Genomic DNA, 24,483 nt, shown 5'->3' with positions numbered 1-24,483 from the left:
GCATTGCAGCCTTGCAACTTCCCTGAACAGCAGCTATGTGATGCATCTCTGGCCTGGACCTCCCATCGCCTGCTCAATGCATCCACGACATGTGTCCTTGCAGCTCTCTGAAACCGGAATTTAGGTACTCTTGTTCAGCAGGGTCACTGTAGCAGGCGTGCGCTTCATAGCAGTTGGCCCAGAATTTGAGACTTTGTCCTGATTCGCTATGACAAGATAACCATAGTTGGCATTTTCTGCTTTTTGGAGCTATATTCACTGAAATCTTAAACATTGCACATCTCCAGTTCTATTGATAGGATTTTTGTTGTCTTGGTATTATTATAATTATTAGATCTTACTACACTTTTCCAATTTTGTGTGGGATTTTTCTCGTGTTGTGTTTTCACTTTATTTCTGCTTGAAGTGGTGCATAAATACTTTACACATTGCCTCTAAAGTAAGCCTGAATGCCAAGCTACCAGAAGGTTTAACACAGGTTAATTTGGGTTTGCTTGTGACCCTGACCAGGATTGGGGTGGCTGCTTGAGATGGGTTTCAGCCCCCTCAATCAGTAACCCAATTTCTTACAGGGCCCAAGTACCTTAAATCCTGGTTTGTGGATCATTGCGAGATCCTGCGTCGAGGATGCGTCATGCAGGGGCAGTTCTGAAGAAGCTACACGGCACGATGCAGAGCTCTTTTTTCATCGAGGAATCTGTTGATAAGGTGCTTGCTCTGCAAAGGCATACGCAGGCCTGGTTCCTAGGGTACTGTGATGCAAGGTTCATAATCTGGGATGCGTTCATGCTGCATTGGTTCTGCCCACAGAATCACAGTTGGGCGGGCAGAGTACCAGGAGGCCCACTTCCAAAGGTCCAGGACTGGGAAGTCACCACTTAGGGGTCGCAGCAGGCAGAGGCCAGGAGGCGGACTCAAGGTGGTTGGAGCCGTATCTTTCCCCAAGGCTCTGAGCAAGAGACCAGACAACTAGCCATTGGAGTTACTCTGGTGGTCCTAGGATCAAGATGCAGGTCCAGTCCTTCGCCGGCAGCCGGGCAGCAGAGCAGCAGTCCTTCTTGCAGAGCAGCACAGCAGTCCTTCCGAGTCTTCTACAGGTCCACAGGTGTATTGAGGAGTTGGAACCGAGGGTCCAATATTTATACCTGGTGCTCACTTTGAAGAAGGAGAAGGTTCTGGAGGTTTCCAACCCCAGAGGTGCTAGCAATTTCCTAACGCCCTGCCCTGGCCCCAGCTTGTCTGGAGTCACAAATGACTTGAGTTCAACACTTTGTGTGTGCTGAGGCAGAGACTTTGTGATGTGCAGGTGTGGTAGGTGACAGCTCATCCCCTTCATCACATTAGAGAGGACCCATCCTACCAACACCTATTTCCCCTTTGTCTCACTGTCTGGGAGCAATACACAAAGACCAACTACCAGCTACATTTAGTCATTTGGAACAAGAGGCAGGCTGCAGGCATCAAACTGTTAGGACAAGGGCCAACTTTCTGAAAGTGACACTTTCAGTATTGGGACTTAAAATCCACACCTACCATTAAAGAGGGTTTTTTTTTTTTTTTAAATATTTTTTTTTATTTAGCCACAAGAAAAAAAACGCTTATTATTACATGCCATGACATTTCCTGCATACATAATAAAAAGAAGACCCTCTCAGATATTTGGAAAGACAATAAAAACATATCAAAATTCATGCATAAATATACAGTGAGAATATCCACATAGCAGCTTGGATTACCCTATAACTTTCCTTTGATAGTATATCATAGATAAAGTGACTGTGCCATAAATAACTTACTAATTACAAGTTTGCTACTTCACCAAATTGCTGATTGGGGCCCATAATTTCTGCCCAAACTCTCTAATTTTGTTTACCCTTTAATGGATACACTGCAGATTCTATGTTGTGGATAGCCAGTAACCTAGATCTCCAATTAGAAAATGTAGGAGGATCTGTATTAATCCATGGTGAAGTTATGCAAGAGTGAGCCAGGGGCGTAACACAGGCCCCACGCATCCTCCGCGGTGCGGGGGCCCGAGCTGCAGGGGGCCCCCTCAGCACAGTACTCTCGTCCGAGAGCTCGAGCAGGGGGCTGTGAGGAGGGTAGAGCAGGAAGACACGTCCTGAAATTACCCTGGTGGAGAGGACAAGAGGCAGAGACAGATCGGGGGTGAAGCCTTGGAGAGGGAGAAAAGGATGGGAAAGTCTGAGTGGGGAGAGGAGGTGATGGTGAAAGAGAGACTGGGGAGGGTGATCAGTGGACAGAAGGCAAGTAAGAGAGGACCCGAAGAGCATGAAGGAGTTGATTGACGTAGAACGAGAAGGGAAAGAGAGGCGAGGAGAGAGAGGTGGAGAGGAGACCACAACGCAGAGAGAGAGAGGGAGCGGCCACCCATTACAGAAGTCACTGCAATAGTATTTATATAGCGCTTACTACCCCTGACGAGGCGCCGAAGAAGGAGATCGGGGGAGAGAGAATAAAAATAGATACTTAGGAAAGATGTGCAGAGAAAGTGAAGAGAGTGTTGTAGAAAGGACAGAGAGAAGGACAGAGAGAGAAATAAAGGTCGACACCCGAGAGAGGATAAAGGAGAAACCAATAGAAGAGATGGCACTGATGAGAGAGTGTACAGGACGAAGAAAGAGATGGGGAAATAAGACTACAGATAGAGGGAATGACATAAGACTGCAGGAGCGATGGCACTGAAGAAACGGGAAGGGGAGAGAACAAGGAGAAGTGAGGGACTCAGAAAGAGAGACGCAGAGGGATGGATGGGGAAAAACAGGGAGTGTGAGAGGAAGTGACCGAGAAAAAGACGAGTGAGTACAGGGTGGGTGGAGGAGACGGACTAGAGGGAGCGATGAACAGAGAGAGGCAGCAACAGAGAAAGAGAATGATGGGGACAGGAGTGGACATAAGTGATGGAGAAGAGACCTTTGTGTGGTCGAGAACGGAAGGAAAGAGTGCGAGAGAAAGATAAAAGGGGAAGGAAACGACAAAGAAAGAAACCAGGAAGAGAGTGAGTGAGTGAGTGATAAAAAGGAAGTGATGGAGAGACTTGAAGGAGATGATCTGATGGAGACACACAGGGAGGAGAGTGAGTGATAAAGAGTGAGCGATGAGAGAGACAAAGAGGATAATATATGATGGAGATACAGGGAGGAGAGAGAGTGAAGAGAGTGAGTGATAGAGAGGAAGTGATGGAGACAGACAGAGGAGATTGTCTGATGGGGTCACGCAGGGAGGAGAGAGTGATCGAGAATGAGTGATGAGGGAGACAGAGGATATTATAGGATGGAGACACAGGGTGGAGACTGAGTGAAGAGAGGGGGTGGTGAATAGAGATAAGGTCAATATTATATGATGGAGACACACACAAAGGAGAGTGAGTGATAGAGAATGAGTGATGAGCAAGACAAATAGGATATTATATGATGGAGACACAGGGAGGAGAGTGAGTGAGAGGTAGTGATGGAGACAGACACAGGAGAATGTCTGGAGACACGCAGGGAGGAGACTGAGTAATGAGAGGGAGTGAAGAATCGAGAGACGACAATATTGTGTGATGGAGACACACAGAGAGTGAGTGTTAGAGAGGAAGAGATGGAGAGAGACTTGAAGATAATCTGATGGAGACACAGGGAGGAGAGTGAGTGATAGAGAATGAGTGATGAGAGATACAAAGTAGATATTATATGATGAAGACAGGGAGGTGAGTGAAGCGAGTGAGTGATAGAGAGGAAGAGTTGGAGATACACACAGATGAGATGGTCTGATGGAGACACGCAGGGAGGAGAGTGAGTGATAGAGCAACAGAGTGAAGGAGGGAGAGAGACAGGTTATTGTGTGATTGAGACACACAGGGAGGAGAGTGAGTGATAGAGAATGAGTGATGAGGGAGACAAAGAGGACATTATATTATTGAGACGCAGGGGGGAGAGGGAGTGATGAATAAAGACAACAACAATATTATATGATTGAGACGAAAACAGAGGAGAGTGAGTGAGAGAATGAGTGAAGGAGAGAGACAGGATATTGTGCGATGGAGATACAAACAGAAGAGAGTGAGTGATAGAGAGGAAATGATGTAGAGAGACTCGAAGGGCATAACCCACAGACCACAACCCTAGAAGAAGCACAGACAACCTCGGAAGCAGACCTGTGGAGAGTGGAGTAGGCAGACCTTTTTCCTACCCCCCAAAGACATGTACCCTGTGGAAGTCCTACATGAAGAAGTCAACCGGAGGGGCCCCTTCCAAGTATCCTGGAGGGGGGCCCCCTCAAGTTTCGTTACACCACTGGAGCGAGCAATAGCCAAAGCAATAAACAGGAGCCCTATCTCTGCTCTATTTCTTTTATTCGCTTCTATGCTGTCTAATAGCCCTAAAATGAATAACATGGGAGTGATTAAAACCGGGAAATCTAAGACCTTAGTTAAAAAGATCTCTAGTTCCTGCACGAAAATTTACATTTTTGGGCATATGAAGAACATGTGTAAAGAATCAGCTGCAGCTAGATCACATCTATTGAATGTTCCTCCTCTTCGCCCTTTCGCCCATTTAGCTACTTTTGCTGGAGAATAATATAGATCAAAAGCTGACATACAGTGTTGGCTTGACTTCTAAGACTCCCTGTTAATAACACTTGATTTGCTAGCTTCAAGGAATCCTCGCAGTATTTATTGAATCCTCCCCCAACATATTTTCCCAATTCCTATTCTGCACTTCCAAATCATCCGGGACAGATTGAATTACATTTTGATAGATCTTCCCTATCCTGGACTTATTCCTCAATAACTCCACATAGGGAATGCTTTCTGATATTCCCTTTACCCTGTTCTCGTTACTGCTTAGAAAGCTTCTCATCTGTAGGAATTTAAAAAAATCCCTTTTATCCACCCCGAACCTTTCCTGCAGATCCATGAATGACATAAGCTGACCTTCCCTGCATAGATCACCACGTCACTAATTCCTTTTTCCCTCCATCTGAAAGTGATTTGACCCTGAAAAAACGTTGGGAGTAAGCCCGGCACAGAAAATGGAGTATATATCAATTTTGGGATCTTTAGCTTCCGTTGCACTTGTCTCCATACCACATAAGCAGCTCTTAAGATTTTAAATTTAGTTTTTTATAATAACTCGGTTCAAGAATCTTGACCAGGCACCCTTTAACTCCCGCCCCAGTCCTATTTCATATATTGTCGGTCTGGCTTCCCCTGAAATTTGTGCTTTATCCCCCACTAAAAGAATGCCCATATGTTGCAAAATTGCCGCCTAATAATAAAGGAAAACGCCCATCCTCTCCTGCTTGTTTTGGGAGGGTCATCCATTTAGCCGCTCTCCTTGGTGTGCGGTACCCCAATAAGAATCTCTGACAAATCCTATCAATCTTAGTTTGCTAAGGTAGATGAGGGGAATTGTAGCGGAACTGTTCTAAAAATGTATAAAGACTTTGGGAGGACCGACATTTTGATGACATTGCTGTGACTGCACAAAGAGGTGGAGATGATCTAACTTCTCCAATTTTTTACTCCTATTATCTATTATTGTGGAGTAATATTTATATCAGGTATTTTTTCTATTGTAGCTGTAATTCTTACCCCTAGGTAAATTGCCTCCTGGACAACCGGGAGATCCAGCGTTTGAACAGGTCCAGAACATAAAATTTGCGTTTTCTCGATATTTAATTTATAATCTGAGAAGGTTCCAAACTGTTCTGCCAGTAGCTTTACCTCTGCAATTGCCGAAATAACATCTGTTTTAAGAACCGCGATGTCATCAGCATACGCAAGTGCCCTATAATTAATATCATCAATCTTAACCGCCTTAATATTGATGTCCAGCTCCAATGTCCAGCTCCAATTTTTGTAAAAAAAGGATCCAAATAGAGGGCAAAAAGCAGAGGTGAGCATGGACAGCCCTGCCTTGTCCCTCTGCCAATATTAAAGTCCCTTGGGTTTTGGCCTGATATACGGATTGCAGCCTTTGGAGAGAGATATATAGTGTTCTTATCGCCTGAATAAACTCTCCACAGAATTCCTTCCATTGTAAGGCATACCACAGATATCGCCAGGAAACCCTGTTGAACGCTTTCTCGGCGTCCAACAGGGCTAACCCCAGCGGTGATTCCGTGGCCTGCGCTCGATCTAATAGAGCTATAACCCGGCGCACATGATCTGTTGTATCCCTTCCAGGGATAAATCCATGCTGATGAGACGATACTAGAGGGGTAATAACCTTACCTAATCTAGTTGCAAGTCTCTTAGAATAGATTTTGCTATCGCAGTTTATGAGTGAGATAGGCCGATATGATGCTGGTATTAGATCAGATTTTTTTAAATACTATTATAGCCGTCTTTTGCCATGAATCCGGAGCATATCCCCCTTGAGCATTTCGGAATATCTGCAGAATCTCCTGCTGACAAGATTTAAAGAATGTCCTATAAAACTCAAGGGGAATACCATCGGGCCAGTGGTCTTACCAAAGGCTAGAGAATTTAGAGAAGTTTTTAATTCTTGCAAAGTAATTGGTGATGCAAGAGTTTCATTTTGTGTATCTGTAACCCTCTTTGTTTCTAGATCTTTAAGAAAGGCTGCCTCGGGTTCTCCATCTACTAAAGTCCGTCCCTCTCAGTATATAATTGTTCATAGTAGTCTTTAAAAACATTTAATATTTCTGTTGGGGATTCTTGAGTCTGTCCTGATTGATCTTTGATTTTGATCATTCTACTCGCTACCTCACGTTGCTGCAGGCGTTTTGCTAAGATCCGGCCAGTGTTCTCCCCTAATTCATACTGGTCATCCCTATATTGTACATATTTAGCCGCTACCTCTGAGCCAAAGTGCTGATGTATTTTAGCCTTGATAATTGAAATTTCCTGCTGGCACTCCTCCTTATTAAGCCCTTTGCTAACACTTCTCGTGAGCTCAAGTTCCGCCACTTCTAACTGTTTGAACCATTTCCCCATTTGATTCTGCAGAGCTTTCTGTCGGGAAATGAAGAACCTTAAGGTCTCGCCTCTGATCCCTGCCTTGAATGTATCCCATACTGTAGTATCGGCAGATTAATCTCTGTTTATATTAAAGAATTCAACAATCCATTTAGTCATGTGGTCTTTGTAAAGTGGATTGCACAAAAGTTTTCTATCAAAATTTCTGGGCCTTTGAATCCTAGTATGCCCAGACAGAAGAACTTCAACTACCAAGTGTTGTGATCGGACGTTGTTCTTGGGTAGATTTCCAATTTAATTATTTTAACTGATTGGTCAGAGATAAAACAAAGAATCCAATTGGACTAACTTATTATGGGGAGCAGAGTAGAAGGTAAATCCTGGATCCATTGACCTATGCTCAAACCAGATGTCTATCAGGCCTTGTTCCCTTACTAAACTTTGCAGAGCTTTATAAACTTTTACTTTCCTGCCCTGATATGGCAAGTCAGTGTTAAAGTTACTAGCCAAGTGAATGATAAAATCACCGCAGAGGATCAAGGGGTGTGGCCATAGGGCAAGTTCTATTCTTAAGAAATGTAATATGTCAGGATCATCTAGATTAGATTCATAAATGGAACATACTGCAATAGGGTCACTGCCAGCTATTCGTTCATATTCCACTATAGCCCACCGTCCCATCTTATCTTCCTTAACTCTCTTACAGATACCCACGCTGTATTTTGCAAGGATTGTTACCCCCATTGTTGTTGTTCCCTACCGAGAGCATGCTAAGATGTTAAACCCCAAGTCTCGTAGCCACCCACGCTTGTTCCAAGGTATATGAGTTTCTTGCAGGCAAGCTACTTCAATCTGCATAAATCATAGGTATTTAGCCAGTATACCTCTTTTTACCCCTATCATTAAGGCCACAGACATTTAAAGAACAAATTCGGGTTTTACCCATTATCCTTATAGTGAAAAGACTCAGATCCTGACTCTCCAAAAGTAACATTAAATTATGAAAATGTATACAAATTATTTCAGTCTTCCTTAAGCATATGTACATATTATGACATGTAACAATCAAACATGGTCTTAACCTTTGCTTCCCCCCCCAACCCCCTCCATCCCCCTGCCCCTGAACCTCCCTTCCCTGCCCCCCCACTATCACTCCCCCCTTGTGTCCCACCTCTCTTCACTAACGGCTAGACTAACCAGGTCCTGTGATGAAAAGGGAGCCCTCCCTCGTACCCGCTCCATTTAGGAAAACAGAAAAAAACACCCAAAGTCAAAAAAAGCCCACCGATGCCTCCTCTCCAGAAATTGCCAAACAGTAAATGTATCTCTTTTCCCCATGTAAAAGGGTTTACTCAAGGGATTGTAAAAATTCCTTAGCCTGAATTTCTGATGAAAAAAAATGGGGGATTTCCCTCCAAATTACTTTGTTTGGCCGGATTCAGTAGAAACACATGCGCTCCCTTATTCTGGAATGGCTGTATTAGCTGACGAACTCGGCAGCGGCGTTCTACTGTTGTATGGCAATAATCGGGCCTTACAACAAAAGTTTGACCATTAAAGGATCACTGTCGATCTGGGCGGGCAAGATCATATATTGCCTGGTGGAGAAGAAAATTCCCCACAAAAAACAAAATAGCTCGAGGTTTATTCCCTGCTGATGCGGAGGATTTCCTCTGTTTAAATTGAAATCTATGAGCACGTTGTATCTCTTGCACCCAGTTCCAATTCCCCAGCTCAGGCAATGCTCCTTTTAAAAGATCGACCATAAACTTTAGAGCGTCACCCCCCTCAATCCCCTCTGGGATGCCAAGGACGCTCAAGTTATTGAGTCTCACCCGATTCTCGAATTCCTCCAATTTCCAGCGAGTGTCCGACATTTGATTCTCCAGTGACACGGTCATCTCCTTATGGGTTGAGGCTTCGTTTTCCAACGCATTAACTCTGCTTTCTACTTCCTCATTTCTCCGCAGAAAATCAGAGCTGGTCTTTGATATCTTCTGGATTGCCCCTTGCATCTTCCTGCACGCTGTCTATACCCTCCGACTCTCAATGTGCGTTTCGTCTTTATGCACCATGATACTTTGGTATATGGAGTCAAGGGAGGCAGGCTCGGCTTCACCTGACTTGCTTCCAGCTAAGGGGGTGTTCCTTCTAATTCTGGGGAGACAGTAGTCCCATAGAAGGCCTCAAGTTTTCTTTTCCTTTTTACTGCCTCTGTTGTAAAGATTCCTTCCCTTTTTAACTGTGCCAGCGTCAGCTGGGGTTTCCCCTTGCCCCTTGTTGGACTCACTGAAATCCGATAACTGACCCTGGCTGTCTGAGTTAGACCAGTCTGTGATAACGATTGGGAGAAAAACGTATCCGCAGCTTCCACCTCCTCTCCACGATCGTTAGCAGTCTCTTCCTTTGGCCCCTCCTGTATAGCACTAGGACCAGCTAATTGAGATGTTTCATTGCCTGCCATTGCCAGTTCGTCATCCTTCTTTTGCTCAGGTATTTCCCCTTTACCATCAAGGCACTCTGAGACCTGCCCCTCTCCACTAGGAGAAATTAAGGTTTGGCTCACCTCACAATCCAAAGGTGATTGTATCCTGGGCAAAGCGTCTTCCATTTGGTGTAGACTGCTGGGTCCAGTGCCTTGCGAATGTGGAGCTAAGCTTGTGGGGGACGGCTGGTCTTGCATCTGTGCAATTTTTTTATTAGAGACTTTGTCTAAATCCTTCACACTGGTGCGAGGGGGGGGGGGTTCTTGAAAAATTTCAGCCAGATGCCTTCTGTTTCGCCTGGTGGGGGGTCTTTTCGCTGAGGACCCCTGGTCTGCTTTTAATATGGGCTTCTTGGCTAGCGCTCCTGCCTCGCCACTGATTTTTGGTTTTTACTGGAGACATTGCCTGAACTGGAGCCTGATTAATGCTGCTCCCAGTCAGGGCAGCTCCGGTGACAAAAAGCAGCACCGGCCAAGCAGTGCAGGTCGGAATCCATGAAATGAGAACCGTCCGAAGCGAAAGGACACCTACAATCCTCACGAAGCGTTTTGCGCAGCCTACTGCAGCAACCACTTCTCCCCAGAGCATACTGTAGGTGGACTGGAAAACACGATACGGGGTGGTCGAGCTGGAGGGCTCCCAACAGCCGCGATTAGACAGCCGCCATCTTGCCGCAATGTTAATTTCCCATAAAAAAGGGTTTTAAATTACAATTCCATAGACAAACTCTACACTCCCATCTGCTCCCAACTGAAAGTTATCATGTATTAAAGTATTAAATGTAATGAGTTAACCCAATGTTATCCTATGGGACAGGTAGGCCACAGGGTATTGGAAGAATCATTTAGGAGTATTTTACTGCCAGGGCATGTAAAACTTATAAGTACATGTCTAACTTTTTTTTAAATCACTGCACCCAGCCCTATGGGCTATTTAGGGCTCATCTTAGGGGTGACTTCACTGTATTAAAAAGGAAGGTTTTGGCCTGGCAAGAGGTTTACCTTGCCAGGTTGAAATGGCAGTTTAAAACTGCACACAGGCTACAGTGGCAGCCCTGAGACATATTTAAAGGTCTACTTAAGTGTGTGCCAAAATAAGTGATGCAGGCCTATTAGTAGGATTTAATTTACAGGACCCGGGTACATGTACTACCAGGGGCGTAGCTTGGTCAGTGAGATATGGGGTGGAGGGGGAGAGCTTCAGATTTTCCAACAATCATGCTGGCATATAATATTGAAATACATTATATGACAAGCAGGATACATGAGAGAAGCTCAAGAGGCAGAGGAAAGGGAGATGAATGCAATTGGTAGGCATACAATGTGAGAGAAAACACAATGTTCTGTAAAATATCCAACATTTTTAAGGACTTTTTAACTAGATGGAGAGATTGTGTGTGCATTTTTGGCTGTGTGAATGTAAAACTTCCAGGTGAATTTTGACAGACACCTCACCATACCCGATTGAAAGCACCTTTACACAATTACTTCTCAGAAAATACATTTATTTGTGAGGTGATAACACCCCAACACCTCCACCTGGAGCTATGCCCTTGTGTAGTACCACTTTACCAGGGACTTACAAGTAAATTAAATATGCCAGTTGGGTGTAAGCCAACTTTACCATGTTAAAAGGAGATAGCTCAAGCACTTTCACACTGGTTAGCAGAGTCCCAAGGGCAGCAAAAACATGAGAATGGAAGGCAAAAAACAGGAGAAAAACTACACCAAGAATGCCAGGTCCAACATGGGGATTTGTGCAGGATAGTTGGCTGGAGGCAGTTAATGTGTGTATGTTCAAATCAAACGTAACGTTCAAACATGGCTTGTCAAGACCAAGTACTTCTTCCATTTCACTAGCCACATACATACATTTCCAGGAAGGCCAGTCATTTAAAAAAGTCATTTTCAAAACACAATTTAGGGCAATGAGGATCCCATCTACAGGCATAAGGAAAAACACAGAGCTCTAGCGTGGCTACAAAGTAGACTATGGAACGTTAAAAATAAAAAAATAAAGTAGCATCTCCCTTTGTATCAATTTCCTGACCTCCCTAAACTAAGAGTACCTAGAGACCAATTCAGTTTGGCATACGACAGAGGCAAAAATATCCACCCACTTCCATCTGAAACAGATTTGCTCACTCCATTCTGTACAGAGGTTCACATACAGGCACTGAGATTAAGTTTTACACTGTGACTCTTCTGTGTAACTTGGCGTACTTTTGTAAGGGGGGAAAAGTCATTTTAGCACAATTGTCTTCCTCATGCTAGTTGTGGATTTCCGATCTACACAGTTTCAAAGAAAACAATAGAGCACTTTAAGTGTCCGAGAATTAAAAAAGGAATATGCTCCTTACCAGTATGCATCTGTTCTTGGCATGTAGAGCTGCAGATCTACACACTGTGCATAGATAGCCATCTGGTGTTGGGCCCGGAGTGTCTGCACTTGTTTTTGTCTTGGAAAGTCTTTGGAAGTCACGAGGTATTGGACTCCTCCTTTGGATCATAGAGCGCATGGGCATCAGCTCCATCCTCAGATTGTTTTTCGCCAGCAGGGAAATGATGGAGCTTAGTAATAAAACAGGAAACATGCCCATGTGTGGTGTATCTAAGTAAGATAATACTGGAACAGAGATAGGTAGCCAGGGAGGCGGGTGGGCGTGTGTAGATTTGCAGCTCTACATCCCAAGAACAGATGCATACTGGTAAGTAGCATATTCCACTCGAGGCATATGAGCTGCAGATTACACACTGTGCATAGATTGTAAAGCAGTATCCCGTCCTAGCGGCGACCACCAGTATCTGTTGCAGTAGTTTGACATTTTGTTTTGAGTACAGCCTGGCCCACACTAGCCTGTTGTTTAGTTTGCACATCAACACAATAGTGTTTTGTGAATGTGTTCGGTGTAGAACATGTAGCTGCTCTGCAGATATCACCTAAAGGAATGTTCCCTAAAAATGCCAATGAAGCCCCTATCTTTCATGTAGAGTGGGCTTTAGGAGGAACAGATAATGTACGTTTTGCTTTGTGGTAACAAATCTGTATGCATTTGACAATCCACCTAGCTATCCCAGATTGAGATATGGGGTTGCCTTTGTGTGGTAGTGAGAAAGACACGAATAGTTGTTTGGTCTTATGAAAAGGTTTTACTCTCTCTCTGTAGTATAGTAGTGCTCTTTTGACATCTAAGGTGTGAAGAGCTCTTTCTGCGACTGTTTGTGGCTGTGAGAAGAACACAGGCAGCTCTACAGATTGATTGAGGTGGAAGGGAGAAATGACTTTAGGGAGGAATTTTGGATTAGTGCGGAGAACAACTTTATTAAGATGTATCTGCAGAAAGCGTTCTTGAATGGTTAGTGCTTGTAGTTCACTAACTCTTCGTAGAGAAGTAATGGCTACAAGGAAAGCAGTTTTCCATGTTAAGAATTGTAGCTCACATTTACGTAGAGGTTCAAATGGAGGCTCCATTAGTCTTGTTAGAACGATCTTTAAATTCCACACAGGGGAAGGTGGTACTCTGAGGGGAATTATTCTTTTGAGTCCTTCCATAAAGGCTTTTATGGCAGGTACTCTGAAAAGTGAGAGATGCTGTCTATTTTGTAGATAGGCTGCAATAGCCGCAAGATGCAGTCTGATAGATGTATAGGCTAGGTTGCATCTTTGGAGGTGTAGTAAGTAGCCTATGATGTGTTGGATAGACACATCTAGGGGATTAGGGTTATTGATATGGCAGTATATGACAAACCTTTTCCACTTGGCTGCATAGCATGCTCTAGTGGTAGTCCGTCTAGCTTCTTTGATGACGTTCATACAGTCAGGAGGAAGGTTAAGGTAACCGAATTCTAGGACTCCAGGAGCCAGATCGCTAGGTTGAGCTGAGTTGGGTCAGGGTGTTGGATCTCTCCATGGTTCTGGGTTAAGAGGCGTGGAGAGGTGTCGTTTTTGGTGCGGAACTACTGAGAGTTCCAGCAGTGTGGTGTACCATGGCTGTCTGGCCCAAGTTGGAGCAACTAGGATGAGCGTTAAAGAGTGTTGCTGTAGTTTGTGCACCACCAGTGTAATGTGTAGGAGAGGCAGAAAAGCATACGCAAATCTGCCTGACCAATTCATCCATATCGCATTGCCTTTGGACAATGGGTGAGGATACCTGGCGGCGAAGTTTGGGCATTTGGCGTTTTGTTGGGTGGCGAAGAGGTCCATCTGTGGTTGCCCCCACATCTGAAAAAACGGTTGATGAACTTGTGGATGAAGTTCCCACTCGTGGATTTGTTGTGTTGGACGGCTCAAGAGATCGGCTATTGTGTTTTGGACTCCTGGGACATGTTGGGCTAGGAGAAAAATTTTCTGAGGTATAGCCCACCTCCATATGCTCTGTGCGAGCTGGGAGCTGCAGAGAGTGTGTCCCGCCTTGTTTTTGGATATAAAACATGGCTGTCATGTTGTCGGTGCGGACTAAGACAGTCTTGCCCGATATTTGTTTTCGAAATGCTTTTAAGGCTAGGAATATGGCTAATAACTCCAGGTGGTTGATGTGGAGTAACTTTTGTTGAGGTGTCCACCTGCCCTGCATGGTGTGATGTAGTAGGGGAGCTCCCCAGCCGGAGAGCGATGCGTCCGCTGTCATGACTATTTGAGGAACCGGCTCGAGGAACGGTCGCCCTTTGGAAAGGTTCTTGGTGTTCCACCACTGCAGAGAGCGATGGGTATGACCGTCTACCAACACCAGATCTGTTAGCAGACCTTGAGCCTGGTTCCATTGGCGTGCTAAGCACTCTTGGAGAGGACGCATCTGGAGTCTTGCATGAGGCACTATGGATATGCAAGGGCCATTATCCCGATGAGTTGCATGAACACTCGAGCTGGAAGAGAGTGTTGGGGTTGGAATTTGGTGAGAAGAGCTTGTATGCTGGTTATCCTGGCGGGACTGGGATAGGCAAGCGCCCTTGAGGTGTCTATTGTGGCACCGAGGTATTGTTGCGTGTGGGACGTTTGCAGCTGGGACTTGGCGTTGTTTATTGTGAACCCCAGGTCGTGAAGTTGTTGAATAGTGGCGTAAGTGTGTCGTACACACTGCTTGTATGAGCTGGCTTTTATGAGCCAGTCGTCCAGATATGGGAAGACATGGATGTGTTGTCTTCTTAGGTGTGCTGCCATCACCGCTAGGCACTTGGTAAACACTCTTGGTGCTGTGGTGACTCCGAATGGGAGTACTTTGAATTGATCGTGCTGACCGTCCACTACGGATCTTAGATATTTTCTGTGAGCGCTGTGAATGGGAATGTGGAAATAGGCGTCCTTGAGGTCTAGAGTAGCAAGGAAATCGCCCTGGGAAAGCAGAGGGAGGTCCTGCTGGAGTGTGACCATATTGAAGTGGTCTGAGTGTATGTATAGGTTTAGGGGTCTGAGGTCTAAAATAGGCCTTAGAGATCCGTCCTTCTATGGTATGAGAAAATAGAGAGAGTAAACTCCTGTGTTTTGTTGGTGCAGGGGAACTGGTTCTATTGCACTTTTTTGTAGGAGGGAGATTACCTCCTGCTTTAACAGTAACAAATGTTCTTGTGACATTGGACGGTGTTTGAGTGGTATGGTTGGGGGGGTAGATGTTAGTTCGAGACAGTAGCCTGATTGAATGATTTGGTGGACCCATTTGTCTGAAGTGATGTTTATCCAGGCAGGGAGAAATTGGTGGAGTCTTCCCCCGACTGGAGTGGAATGGTCGGGGGGGAAGTGGAGGGAAGTCATGGGGTAGGTGTAGAGGCAGAGCGGGAGTTGTTTTTGCCTCTGCCTTTGCTTTTATTCCCCCTGTAACCACCCTTTTGGTAACCTCTGGTAAAGGTGGATTGTGCGGGAGCTTTGTAAGAGGTGGAGGAGCTATCAGAGGAGTAGCCTCGATGTGTGCTTCTGAATGATGAGCGACGAAAGGACCGTCCGGTAGCTTGCGATTGCAAGGCTCCCATAGATTTGGCGGTGTCTGTATCATTCTTCATTTTCTCAAGGGATACGTCTACATTGGGATCAAATAGGTGTTGCTCATCAAAAGGCTGATTGATTATAGAATTCTGTACTTCGGGTTTAAAACCTGATATACGTAACCAGGCAGGCCTGCGCAAAAGGACACTGGTGTTTATTGCCCTTGAGGCGGTATCAGCTACATCTAGGGCACATCGGATGGAGGGGTTGATGATGGTTTTACCCTCCTGGATGAGTTCATTGGCCCGGTTTTTATATTCGTCAGGGAGGTGCTGCATTATGGACTCAAGTTCGTCATAATGTGCCCTGTCATACCTGGCTAGGAGCGCTTGTGTATTAGCAATGCGCCAAATATTTGCAGCCTGTGATGCTGTGCGTTTAACAGAGGCGTCTAGGAGTTTTGATTCCTTGTATGGTGGTGGTGCGTCACCTGAAGTTTGGCAATTTGCTCTCTTTCGGTCATTAGAGACAACTAGGGAATCTAGTGGTGCGGGGCCCTTAATGTATACTGGGTCAGCTTTATATTTCTTTTCTATGCGTGTGTTGATGACACGAGCCCTGACGGGGTCTTTAAAGATCTGATGCGTGCTTAATGACCCCTTTAAGCATGGGTAGTGTTGAGGTGGACCTTTGTGTGGTATCAAAGGTGTCCATAGGAAAATCCTCCTCTACTGGGTTTGTATGCAGGGCCACCCCATGGTATTGGGCAGCTCTGTGGAGGATCTGGATGAATCCGATATTGTCCTCTTGTGGGGGGGGGGGGGGGGGGGGGGAGTTATGTAGGCCTGGAGGGATAAATGTCATCCTGTGGGGTGTAAGGGACATCTGGGACACTGTAATCATCCCATGGGTCAGGGGAGCCAGTAGGGGTAGGGACCCCAAGGGGTTGATAGTCCGCACCTCCCCCTGCACTATCTGAGGTGTTATCATCATCTACTGGGGTTGGTGATGGTGTGGGAGAGTGATGTGGTGGAGGAGGAGGAGGAGGAGGAGGAGGAGGAAGAGAAGTCTCTCTTCTTTGGTGGCGGTGCAGGCGCAGGCATTTCTAGTGGTCTTTTCTTGATGCTGAGCATTAAATGACCAGTCTTAGGATCCTTCATTAAAGTCTTTTGGGTAGGATCTGGATGAAACAGTTCATCTGTGGAAGACAGATCCTTCGGAGTAGAGGGCTTTGGTGCCGTTAGTTTTTTGGGCATCGACTCGGTAGCAGTTCGAGGCTTGGAACCATGTAGTTTTGAAGTGTCTTTATCACTTGGAACCGGTTGCTGTTTTTTTGGTTCCGAGGTCTTTGGTTTGGAAGAATCGGAGCCTTTTGGTGGGCGTTTTTTAGTCTGCTCCGAGGGTGTGGTCGGTGCCGAGGAACTGGTGCTAGGCTTCAACGCCGAGTGCTTCGATGTGGGAGCAGCGGTCGGCGTGGATGAGGTCAAAGACGCCTTTTTCTTCGGTGCCGGAGTTGGCTTGTCGGTACCGAGGGTAGGCGGACTAGAGCCCAAGTCGCCTAAAGGCTTAGTAGGCTTCTTTATCGGGCCCAAAGGCGGGGCATGGGAAGCAGTGTCTCAGCGTGCACCTGGGCCTGAAGGTGGAGGTGGTACCGAAGCCTTTTTCGACAGTGTCGAGGGGGGGTGTGGGTCGGGGTCGATGTCTGTACTCACGGCCCATTGAGCTGGAGTGAGGTCTTCGACGTCGGAATTGTCTGCTTCGGAGGCGCTGATGATTGCTTCCTCGACTCGACCCTGCTACGGAACATCGACGCCCTCTTGAAAGATGTCATCGGGGATCGAAGATGACGAGCGTGCCATTGTTCTTCGAGCTAGTCGGTCCCGGATGGTCTTTTTGGAGCGGAAGGAGGCACAAGCTGGACAGTCTCCAGCCTCGTGCTCCGGTGAGGGGCAGAGATTGCACAACTCATGTAGGTCGGTGTGGGGAAACTTCGACCCACATCAAGGACACTTTTTAAATGGTGCGCTTTCCATGAGCCGGAGATGAGGCCCAGGTAGGCCCGAAGGCCTTTTTTCGACGACCGGAATCGAAGACTTCGAAGTTGAAGGGTCGCGTGTGGTTGGAAAACGCGATCGAAACAATTCCGTCGAGAAGGGAAGGATTGCGCGCCGAAAAAAAAACGTTTACAGTTCCGAACTGGAACACACGAACACATCCGAGCCCGATGGCGGAAAAAAACAATCTGAGGATGGAGCTGATGCCCATGCGCACTATGATCCAAAGGAGGCGTCACATACCTCGTGACTTCCAAAGACTTTCCAAGACAAAAACAAGTGCAGACATTCGGGCCCAACACCAGATGGCGATCTATGCACAGAGTGTAATCTGCAGCTCATACGCCTCGAACACTATTTTCTGATGCGTACCTTAATCACCTCTGGGATAAGGCGGAAGTCTCTGCTGCTCGCATTTATCCTGTACAATTCCCTCTTGTCTCGGTGTTTCAAAAGGCGCTCACACAGCAGGTCAGCTGCACTGTTAGAGGGTGCACACGCAAGGACATGTGATGTAGGAATGCGTTCCAAAACCTGGATAAAAGATCAATGGGGATCAAAAGCCAAAACGGAAAAACACTTTAGCCAAGACAGCCATAGGATTACATACTCCACACTTCTGAAAATAATATGGACACATGGATTCATCTTTCGCAGGACTTGTGTATAGTGCTTTATAATAAATGTGCTAACACTGAGCAGGCCAGGTTGAGAATAAATATCTAAACTGCTTGCTTGGTCACGGTTAAGCTTCAAAGAAGATATCCAGGATATGCCGATCTGGCATGGTGTGTGGCAGAGAACTCCACAGATAATCAAAACAGTCATAAACATGGGCATTGCCCATTATTGTATTCAGGCAGCTTCCTTAACCGATATATTCCTTGCATTAGGGCTGAAGATGACCGGACTGGTATACTGGGAAGGTTGGTGGAAATACCTAGCACACATGGAATATTTGTTGAGGCCATGAAAGATCCAGAACAGACTGCTCATTACAAAATACCATACAAATCTAGGGGATTTTTAAAGAATTTTAAATATAATGCAGAGAATTAAAACTAAATAAAGCAAATGACAGAGCACAATACTGAAAGAAAATTAATCATCAATTTCCAGTAATGTGTGAAGACCAAATTAAAGACCTCTTACCACAAGAGAACACCACTTACTCTAAGGATGCTAATTTAAGTTCAGAATTCTAGTACACCATTTTCAAATTTTACATGCTTTTTAAGCTGCACAGCACTGGTCACGTTGCATGACAATGCTGTTTGATAATTCAGCCATTTTATTGAGCATATAATGACTGTGGTTCAACTTTCAATTTCAACACTAAAATAATTCTTTAAACTTTACTCCACACATCAAAAGAAATGGACAGCCATTGAAAAAGCACAACTTAACTGCTAAGTCAATATAGATCATATTTATAACATGCATCAAATAGATATTTAAAATCATAGTCTGCAATACCACGGAGTCTACAATAAGTTTCTAATCGCTGCTTATGTTCTACCGACTTGTATCACGTGCTAGTGACTAAGGAGGGTATATACGTGCCCTGGAAGGGAAGACCTGAGACAAGAGTAGACTAGTTGAAAAGCCAGGTTTTCAGCTTGCTTCTGAATTTAAGTTGAGTTTGGGGGGTAAGAAGCTGGCTGTTCTGAAGGGGAGCATGTTCTAGGTCTTGGGGGCGATGGGGAAGAAGGTGCGTTCTCCCATTTTAGTTTGTCAGATGTGTGTGAGGAGCTGGCCAGCCAATTTGAGTTGCTTGGTGTGGAAGTTGAAGTGGTAGTTGAACTAGGCAGGGCCTATGTTATGGAGTAACTTGTAGAAGAACGAGAGTAGTTTGATGGTGGTGCATTTCTTGATGGGGAGCCAGTGGAGGTCCTTAAGGTGTTTGGAGATTTGGGCTCATGAAGGAAGGTTGAGTATGAGTCTAGCAGCCACGCTTTGAGCTACTCGGTCGGTTGGAGTGCTTGACAGAGAGGCCAACATAAAGGGCGTTGCTGTAGTGTAGTCTGTTGGTGATGAGAGCCTGAGTTACTGTCCTGAAAGTATCAAGTGGGAGCCTTTTAGGGATTTTTCTGAGCATTTTGAGTTTAGGGAAGCATGCTACTGCTATCATGTTGACTTGGCTGGCCATGCAGATGTGACTGCCATTTATGATACCCAGGTTCCTAGCAGCATTGGTGGGGATAGCTGGTGGTCCACAGGAATAGGGCCACCGGGCAGGGGTCCATAGAGAGGTGTGCTTGGAAGCACCACTTCTGATTTGCAATCACTGAGCTTGAGGCAGCTTCTTTTCATGCAGTCTGCTATGTCAGACATGCATGCTACGAAGTTTGATTGCGAGGTAGGCATGTCTTCCTAGAGGAGGAGTAGAAGTTGTGTTATCTGCTTAAGAGATGATGTGGAGTCCGTGGGATTGAATAATGGAAGCAAGTGGAGTCTTGTAGACAATAAAGAGGTGGGGCGGCTCAGGGAAGAATCTTGTTTAAATCCACAGATCAGCTTGGTGGCGTCAGACTGGAAAGGGGCAAGGCTGACCATTGGAGCACATGCAGAAATGAATGAGCAGGCCCGGTGAAGGGCAGGGCCACAGTTCCAGCCTCAGGGTCTTTGGATGAGGATTGAGTGCAAGACTGTCAAAGGCTGCTTTTAGTGATATTAACTGTGAGAAGTTGGCCTGGCATATGCTGGTCACTAGTTATAGTGGCCACCTTGCACCAGTCCAATTCGACTCTTATGGTAGATAGGTTTAAGACAACCTTTTAACCTCTTCAATGCCCGTGACGAGCTGGTCTCGTCATGGGCCGCGGTTGCGCTGTGCCCATGACGAGACCAGCTCGTCACAAACCCCGCCCGCTAATGAAACGGCCGGCACAGGGCGGGGAAAGGGGCGGGCACTGAAGGGGTTAAAGAAAGCTATCCTAGTGGTAGCTGTGGAGAGCAGTCTTCAGGCTAAGTCTCAGAGGAATGTAAAGCAGCTTGTTTTACCTTATAATCTCTTGAATAACCAAATGAAAGGACACAACACAGGTATATATATCAAATATATATGTATTTATTTCTAGACACACTCTACTAATCTCTTTATGAGATTAGAAGCCAGGAACACATTCAAATATCAACGTTTCACAATAAGTTAAGCACAAATATGGCTGGGGCCCTAGGGGCGTACCAGACCATATACTAAACAAGCATTTACAATGCAACGGTCTCGGCATTGTTAAAGTTATTGCTCATGACATTATTTTTTTTATGTTTTTGTTTTTAAAACATTCAAAGAAACGGCATTGTTATTTACAATGTCAATCGCTTAATCACTCTCAAATGCGAGACCTATTGCATTTGCAGCCACACACAGAGCCACACACACAGAGCCACCCACACACACAGAGCCACCCACACAAACAGAGCCACTCACATAGACCAACCCACACACAAATAGAGCCACCCACAGAGCCACCTACACACACACATGCAGAAGCCCACTGACCTATTTACATTATGTGCACTTTGTGATCTGCATGGTACATGTTCTTTGCTGCAGGCACATTAACCCTATGTGCTACCTTTCCAGGAGTCAAAACTTCCACTAGACAAAACTCTGATCTCTCTCTAGGAAGAACATTAAACCCCCGAGTCATCATGACATTTTTATTGTTGCTGAAAATTGCTGGAGGCCAGGAAGGAGGCAGCAAGCGCTTTTAAAAGCTTAATTTACTTGCAAACATAATGTCTCCACCCAAAGTCAGCGCCCGGTCACACTGGTTGCACTGCCCTAGAGCTGGCCCTTCTCAAGGGTCCTGTGACCTCAGTGACAGAGTCACTGTTGTTCCTGGCTGTGCGGCTTCATAGGCCTGCTAGCAAGACTGGAGGTGAACTTCAGTATGGATTGTGGTGGACAAACCTTGAAGGTTAACCCAGACTTGCCAGTGCTAGGGTCCACCTGCTGGTGCTTAGACACCAGCGCTTCTAAGGTCTTGCGAAGCCTTCCAAGGTCTAGCATGGGATTGTGCTCTCACTGGAGAGTCGTCTGGTGGACTGGTTATTAAGGCTGAACCTGGTTCCCCAGTTCCAAATTCAGCAGCTCTGGCCATAGTGCCACATCGTCTCCCCCACTGAACACCATACTGTCCCACTGAGAAAAACTCACACTGCCTTCAACTACAACCCACACTTTACAGTAAATTATTCTCTTTTTCCGCCAAAAATAATACGAGGTGAATTATTGCTGCATTTGAGGCTGCTGTGCGCCTGGATGTGGTGCTGATGTTAATACCTTGCTACAGTCGGGAAGATGTGTATCGTTGAACTGCAATGTGATGAACACACGAACAGCCACTTCATCCACTGCAGACACATATACTAAGTGTGCATTTGACCACTAACCTAACTTCCAAGCATTATGACGCCACATTTCAGATATCACTTGTTAAGATTTGGCGAGATGTGAGCTTTAGAGGATTTTTTCTTATTCCCCTAGCGGTTGTGACCCGTGTGTGGTTGGGAGCTGGGGAGGCAGTGAAGAAAGGTCATTGTGTGCTTAATGCCCTATACCGGCAGCATTTCACAGGCGTCGGTGATTCATTACCTTGGTGGGCCTGGAGTACTGGGTGAGGGAATCTGTAGTTAGACAGCAAGCCAGTTTGGTGTCTATATTTGGGTGGCCGCAGTCAAGGCAAGTTTAACTGTACCCGTGTAGCTCGCCCAGCTAAGATGTCCTGAGAGGAATACTATTTTCTTCATACAGTGCGTGCCATACAGCTTTTAGTTTTTGCACCAACTTTAATAACATACTTTAGGATTACCCTATGTTCCTGTTCCTAAGGTCCTTGTTTTATGGCCTAAAACAAAAGCCAGAAACAAGCTGTGGTGTTTTACGCCTGTGGTATGCAGAGGGCATAGACGTTAGTGCGGGCAGAAGACACATTGACCTACTGAGCCAATTTAGCCATCTGCAGAATATATTGTACCATAGGTGACGCAAAGTGAATAATCTTGAGGCTTCAATAGGTTTTATCTATTCTGGTTCATTTCAAGCTATTGACAACTGGGGCTGAATTATGTGGTTGCTTTAATTCTGAAGAAAAGAGGAGGTATGCTGTTCCTATGGAGGGAGAGGAGATGGGGGTCCTTGTTTTTGTTGTTTTAACTCTGTCCTGAGTCTACGGTACCAAAGTGGTACCAGCGCATAACCAGAACCGTGCCCCGAGGGGTGGCAAAGAGTGAACTGGGGTAGAAGCAGTGTCCTAGTCACGTCGCGTTCGGTTCCATTTTCTATACAATAAATGTTTTCATGTGGTTCCTTTTTTGAGCATTTCATTACAGCCCTGGGGAGAAATGGGGGTTTTCAGTTCCTTCAAGTTAACCCCTCCCACATTTACAGAGATACTAGCGTATGTAGGGCAGACGGTAATTTTCGTAGCAACGCCGTCTTCCTCAGCCCAAAACCTTCGAAAGGACGCGTGCGTCACACGCAACTGTAAAAAGGCCTTGGAAGACGTCGGTACACAATGGCTCTGAGGAGGAAGTAAATTAGATGAGTAAAAAATAAACACTATTCCGGCGACGGCGCTTAGAGAGTTAAATAAAAGTGGCAAACAAGCAGTTATATGTATTCCTTTTGGTGCTGGTGCGCCGCTTTTCGTAAACAGACGGGCAAACTATATAGACCACATGGTACTATAGGGCAAGATAACTAAGCAGAATTTAAACAATGAGGTGAAAACAGGAACCAAAACACTGTCGCGCGGACGCTGGCCGTGTTCCACCGCGATTTTAGGTGATCACATATTTTAGGTTTGTGAACAACTCCGTTGTTGGCCACCAGCATTGCTGCTGAGATAGTAGAATCCTGAAAGCAATACAGAGTGGAGGAGTGATCCTAGAAGTGGAAGGCACGATACGAACCAGAGGGAGCGAATTTGAGGGATGGCACGGGAGTAACTGTAGAAAATATGTGTTCAAACAAACGTTGAATGCCAGAAGCAGCATACCTAATTAGACAAAACAGAGCTTGTGTTTAAATACTACTTGGACAAACTAAGAGTACCTGAGCTCTGAGAAGAATAAGACTGGCGTAACAGCCAGAGCAGCCGACCTTAAAACTGGGTAACCAGGCTCGAGGCTCGGCGTCGGGCCACCATTCTGTGATTCTGGGAAAATCACTTAATCGCCCCGTGCCTACAAAAATGAATGTGTCCTTGTGTAGTGTAACTGTGATGATGCAAAAGCGCTCCAGTACCTTGGAGTCAAGTTCGCGTTAAAAAAAACTGCAAAAATAAAGACTGGAGAACAAAGTACACTGGGGCATCGGGGAAACTGACAGGACAAACAGAACTGCCCGTCTAAACTTATCGCGTCATATACCCTGCGTAATCCTCAATTCTCATCCTCAACGTCGTCTTTACATGCATGTTTCTCCTCCAGTATTTCGAAAAGTATTTTTTTAAATTTATTTAAAACAGTGCTGTAACGTTTTGAAGGTGCATTTTGAATGAATGAATTTATACTGAGCATTTACATAGTTTATTTTAGCCTTGCACCTCCTTGACTCTGTTTTTTTTTTTCACCCTCTTGCCCTTACTTTCTCCTGTTCATGTTACTGTACATTAATGCTGGCTGAGCACTTGGTAAACCGTCTGATCTGTAATGAAACGTACACACTGTTTTTGTCTGGGTATTATTGCCCAGGAGGCAGCCTGCTGGGCTCTTCGTTGCCCTTATAATTTTCCTTTCCTACTTCCTCCACAGCAATCTTACGGGGATTTGGGTCGGGCAATCTGGCTGCAGGTCGCAGAGTCCGCTTACAGGTTCACCCTGGGCTCATTGAGTGACATGCCTGCGCACGCTTCTCCGGGCCGCCGCGCTGTATCATTATCTCCTCAGACGGGTGCAGACGGGCCGAGATGCCGCCCATTGTTCGGGCGGGAGGGGAAGCGCGCCGGAGCGCGCCGGAGCGCCCCTGGCTCCAGGCTGTCTTCAGGGCACAGCTCCCGTAATCACAGAGGCCTTGTAGTGCTCGGGGTAATTATACGAGATGCCGCCGATACACACCAGAAATCTGAGG

At 45.8% G+C, this 24,483-nt stretch overlaps 1 protein-coding gene across 7 annotated transcripts in view; it reads right to left on the bottom strand.

Moving 5' to 3' along the window:
• Positions 1-24,483, bottom strand: part of LOC146869034 (RNA helicase MOV-10-like) — a 488,182-nt gene that overhangs the window by 226,750 nt on the left and 236,949 nt on the right. For 6 of the 7 annotated variants that reach the window (XM_085599844.1, XM_085602574.1, XM_085599639.1 and 3 more), the window contains one exon: positions 17,775-17,936. The exons of the other annotated variant lie outside the window; for it this stretch is intronic. In XM_085599844.1, the coding sequence (XP_085455970.1) occupies positions 17,775-17,936 (162 nt within the window). The remainder of the gene's footprint in view (positions 1-17,774; positions 17,937-24,483) is intronic. 7 annotated transcript variants of the gene reach the window in all.

This window comes from Triturus cristatus, chromosome 1_1 (assembly GCF_964204655.1).
Source record: "Triturus cristatus chromosome 1_1, aTriCri1.1, whole genome shotgun sequence".
In the NCBI taxonomy this organism is placed as follows: domain Eukaryota; kingdom Metazoa; phylum Chordata; class Amphibia; order Caudata; family Salamandridae; genus Triturus; species Triturus cristatus.
The sequence above is the reverse complement of the archived record's forward strand: the minus strand, read 5'-3'. Positions and strand labels throughout refer to the sequence as shown.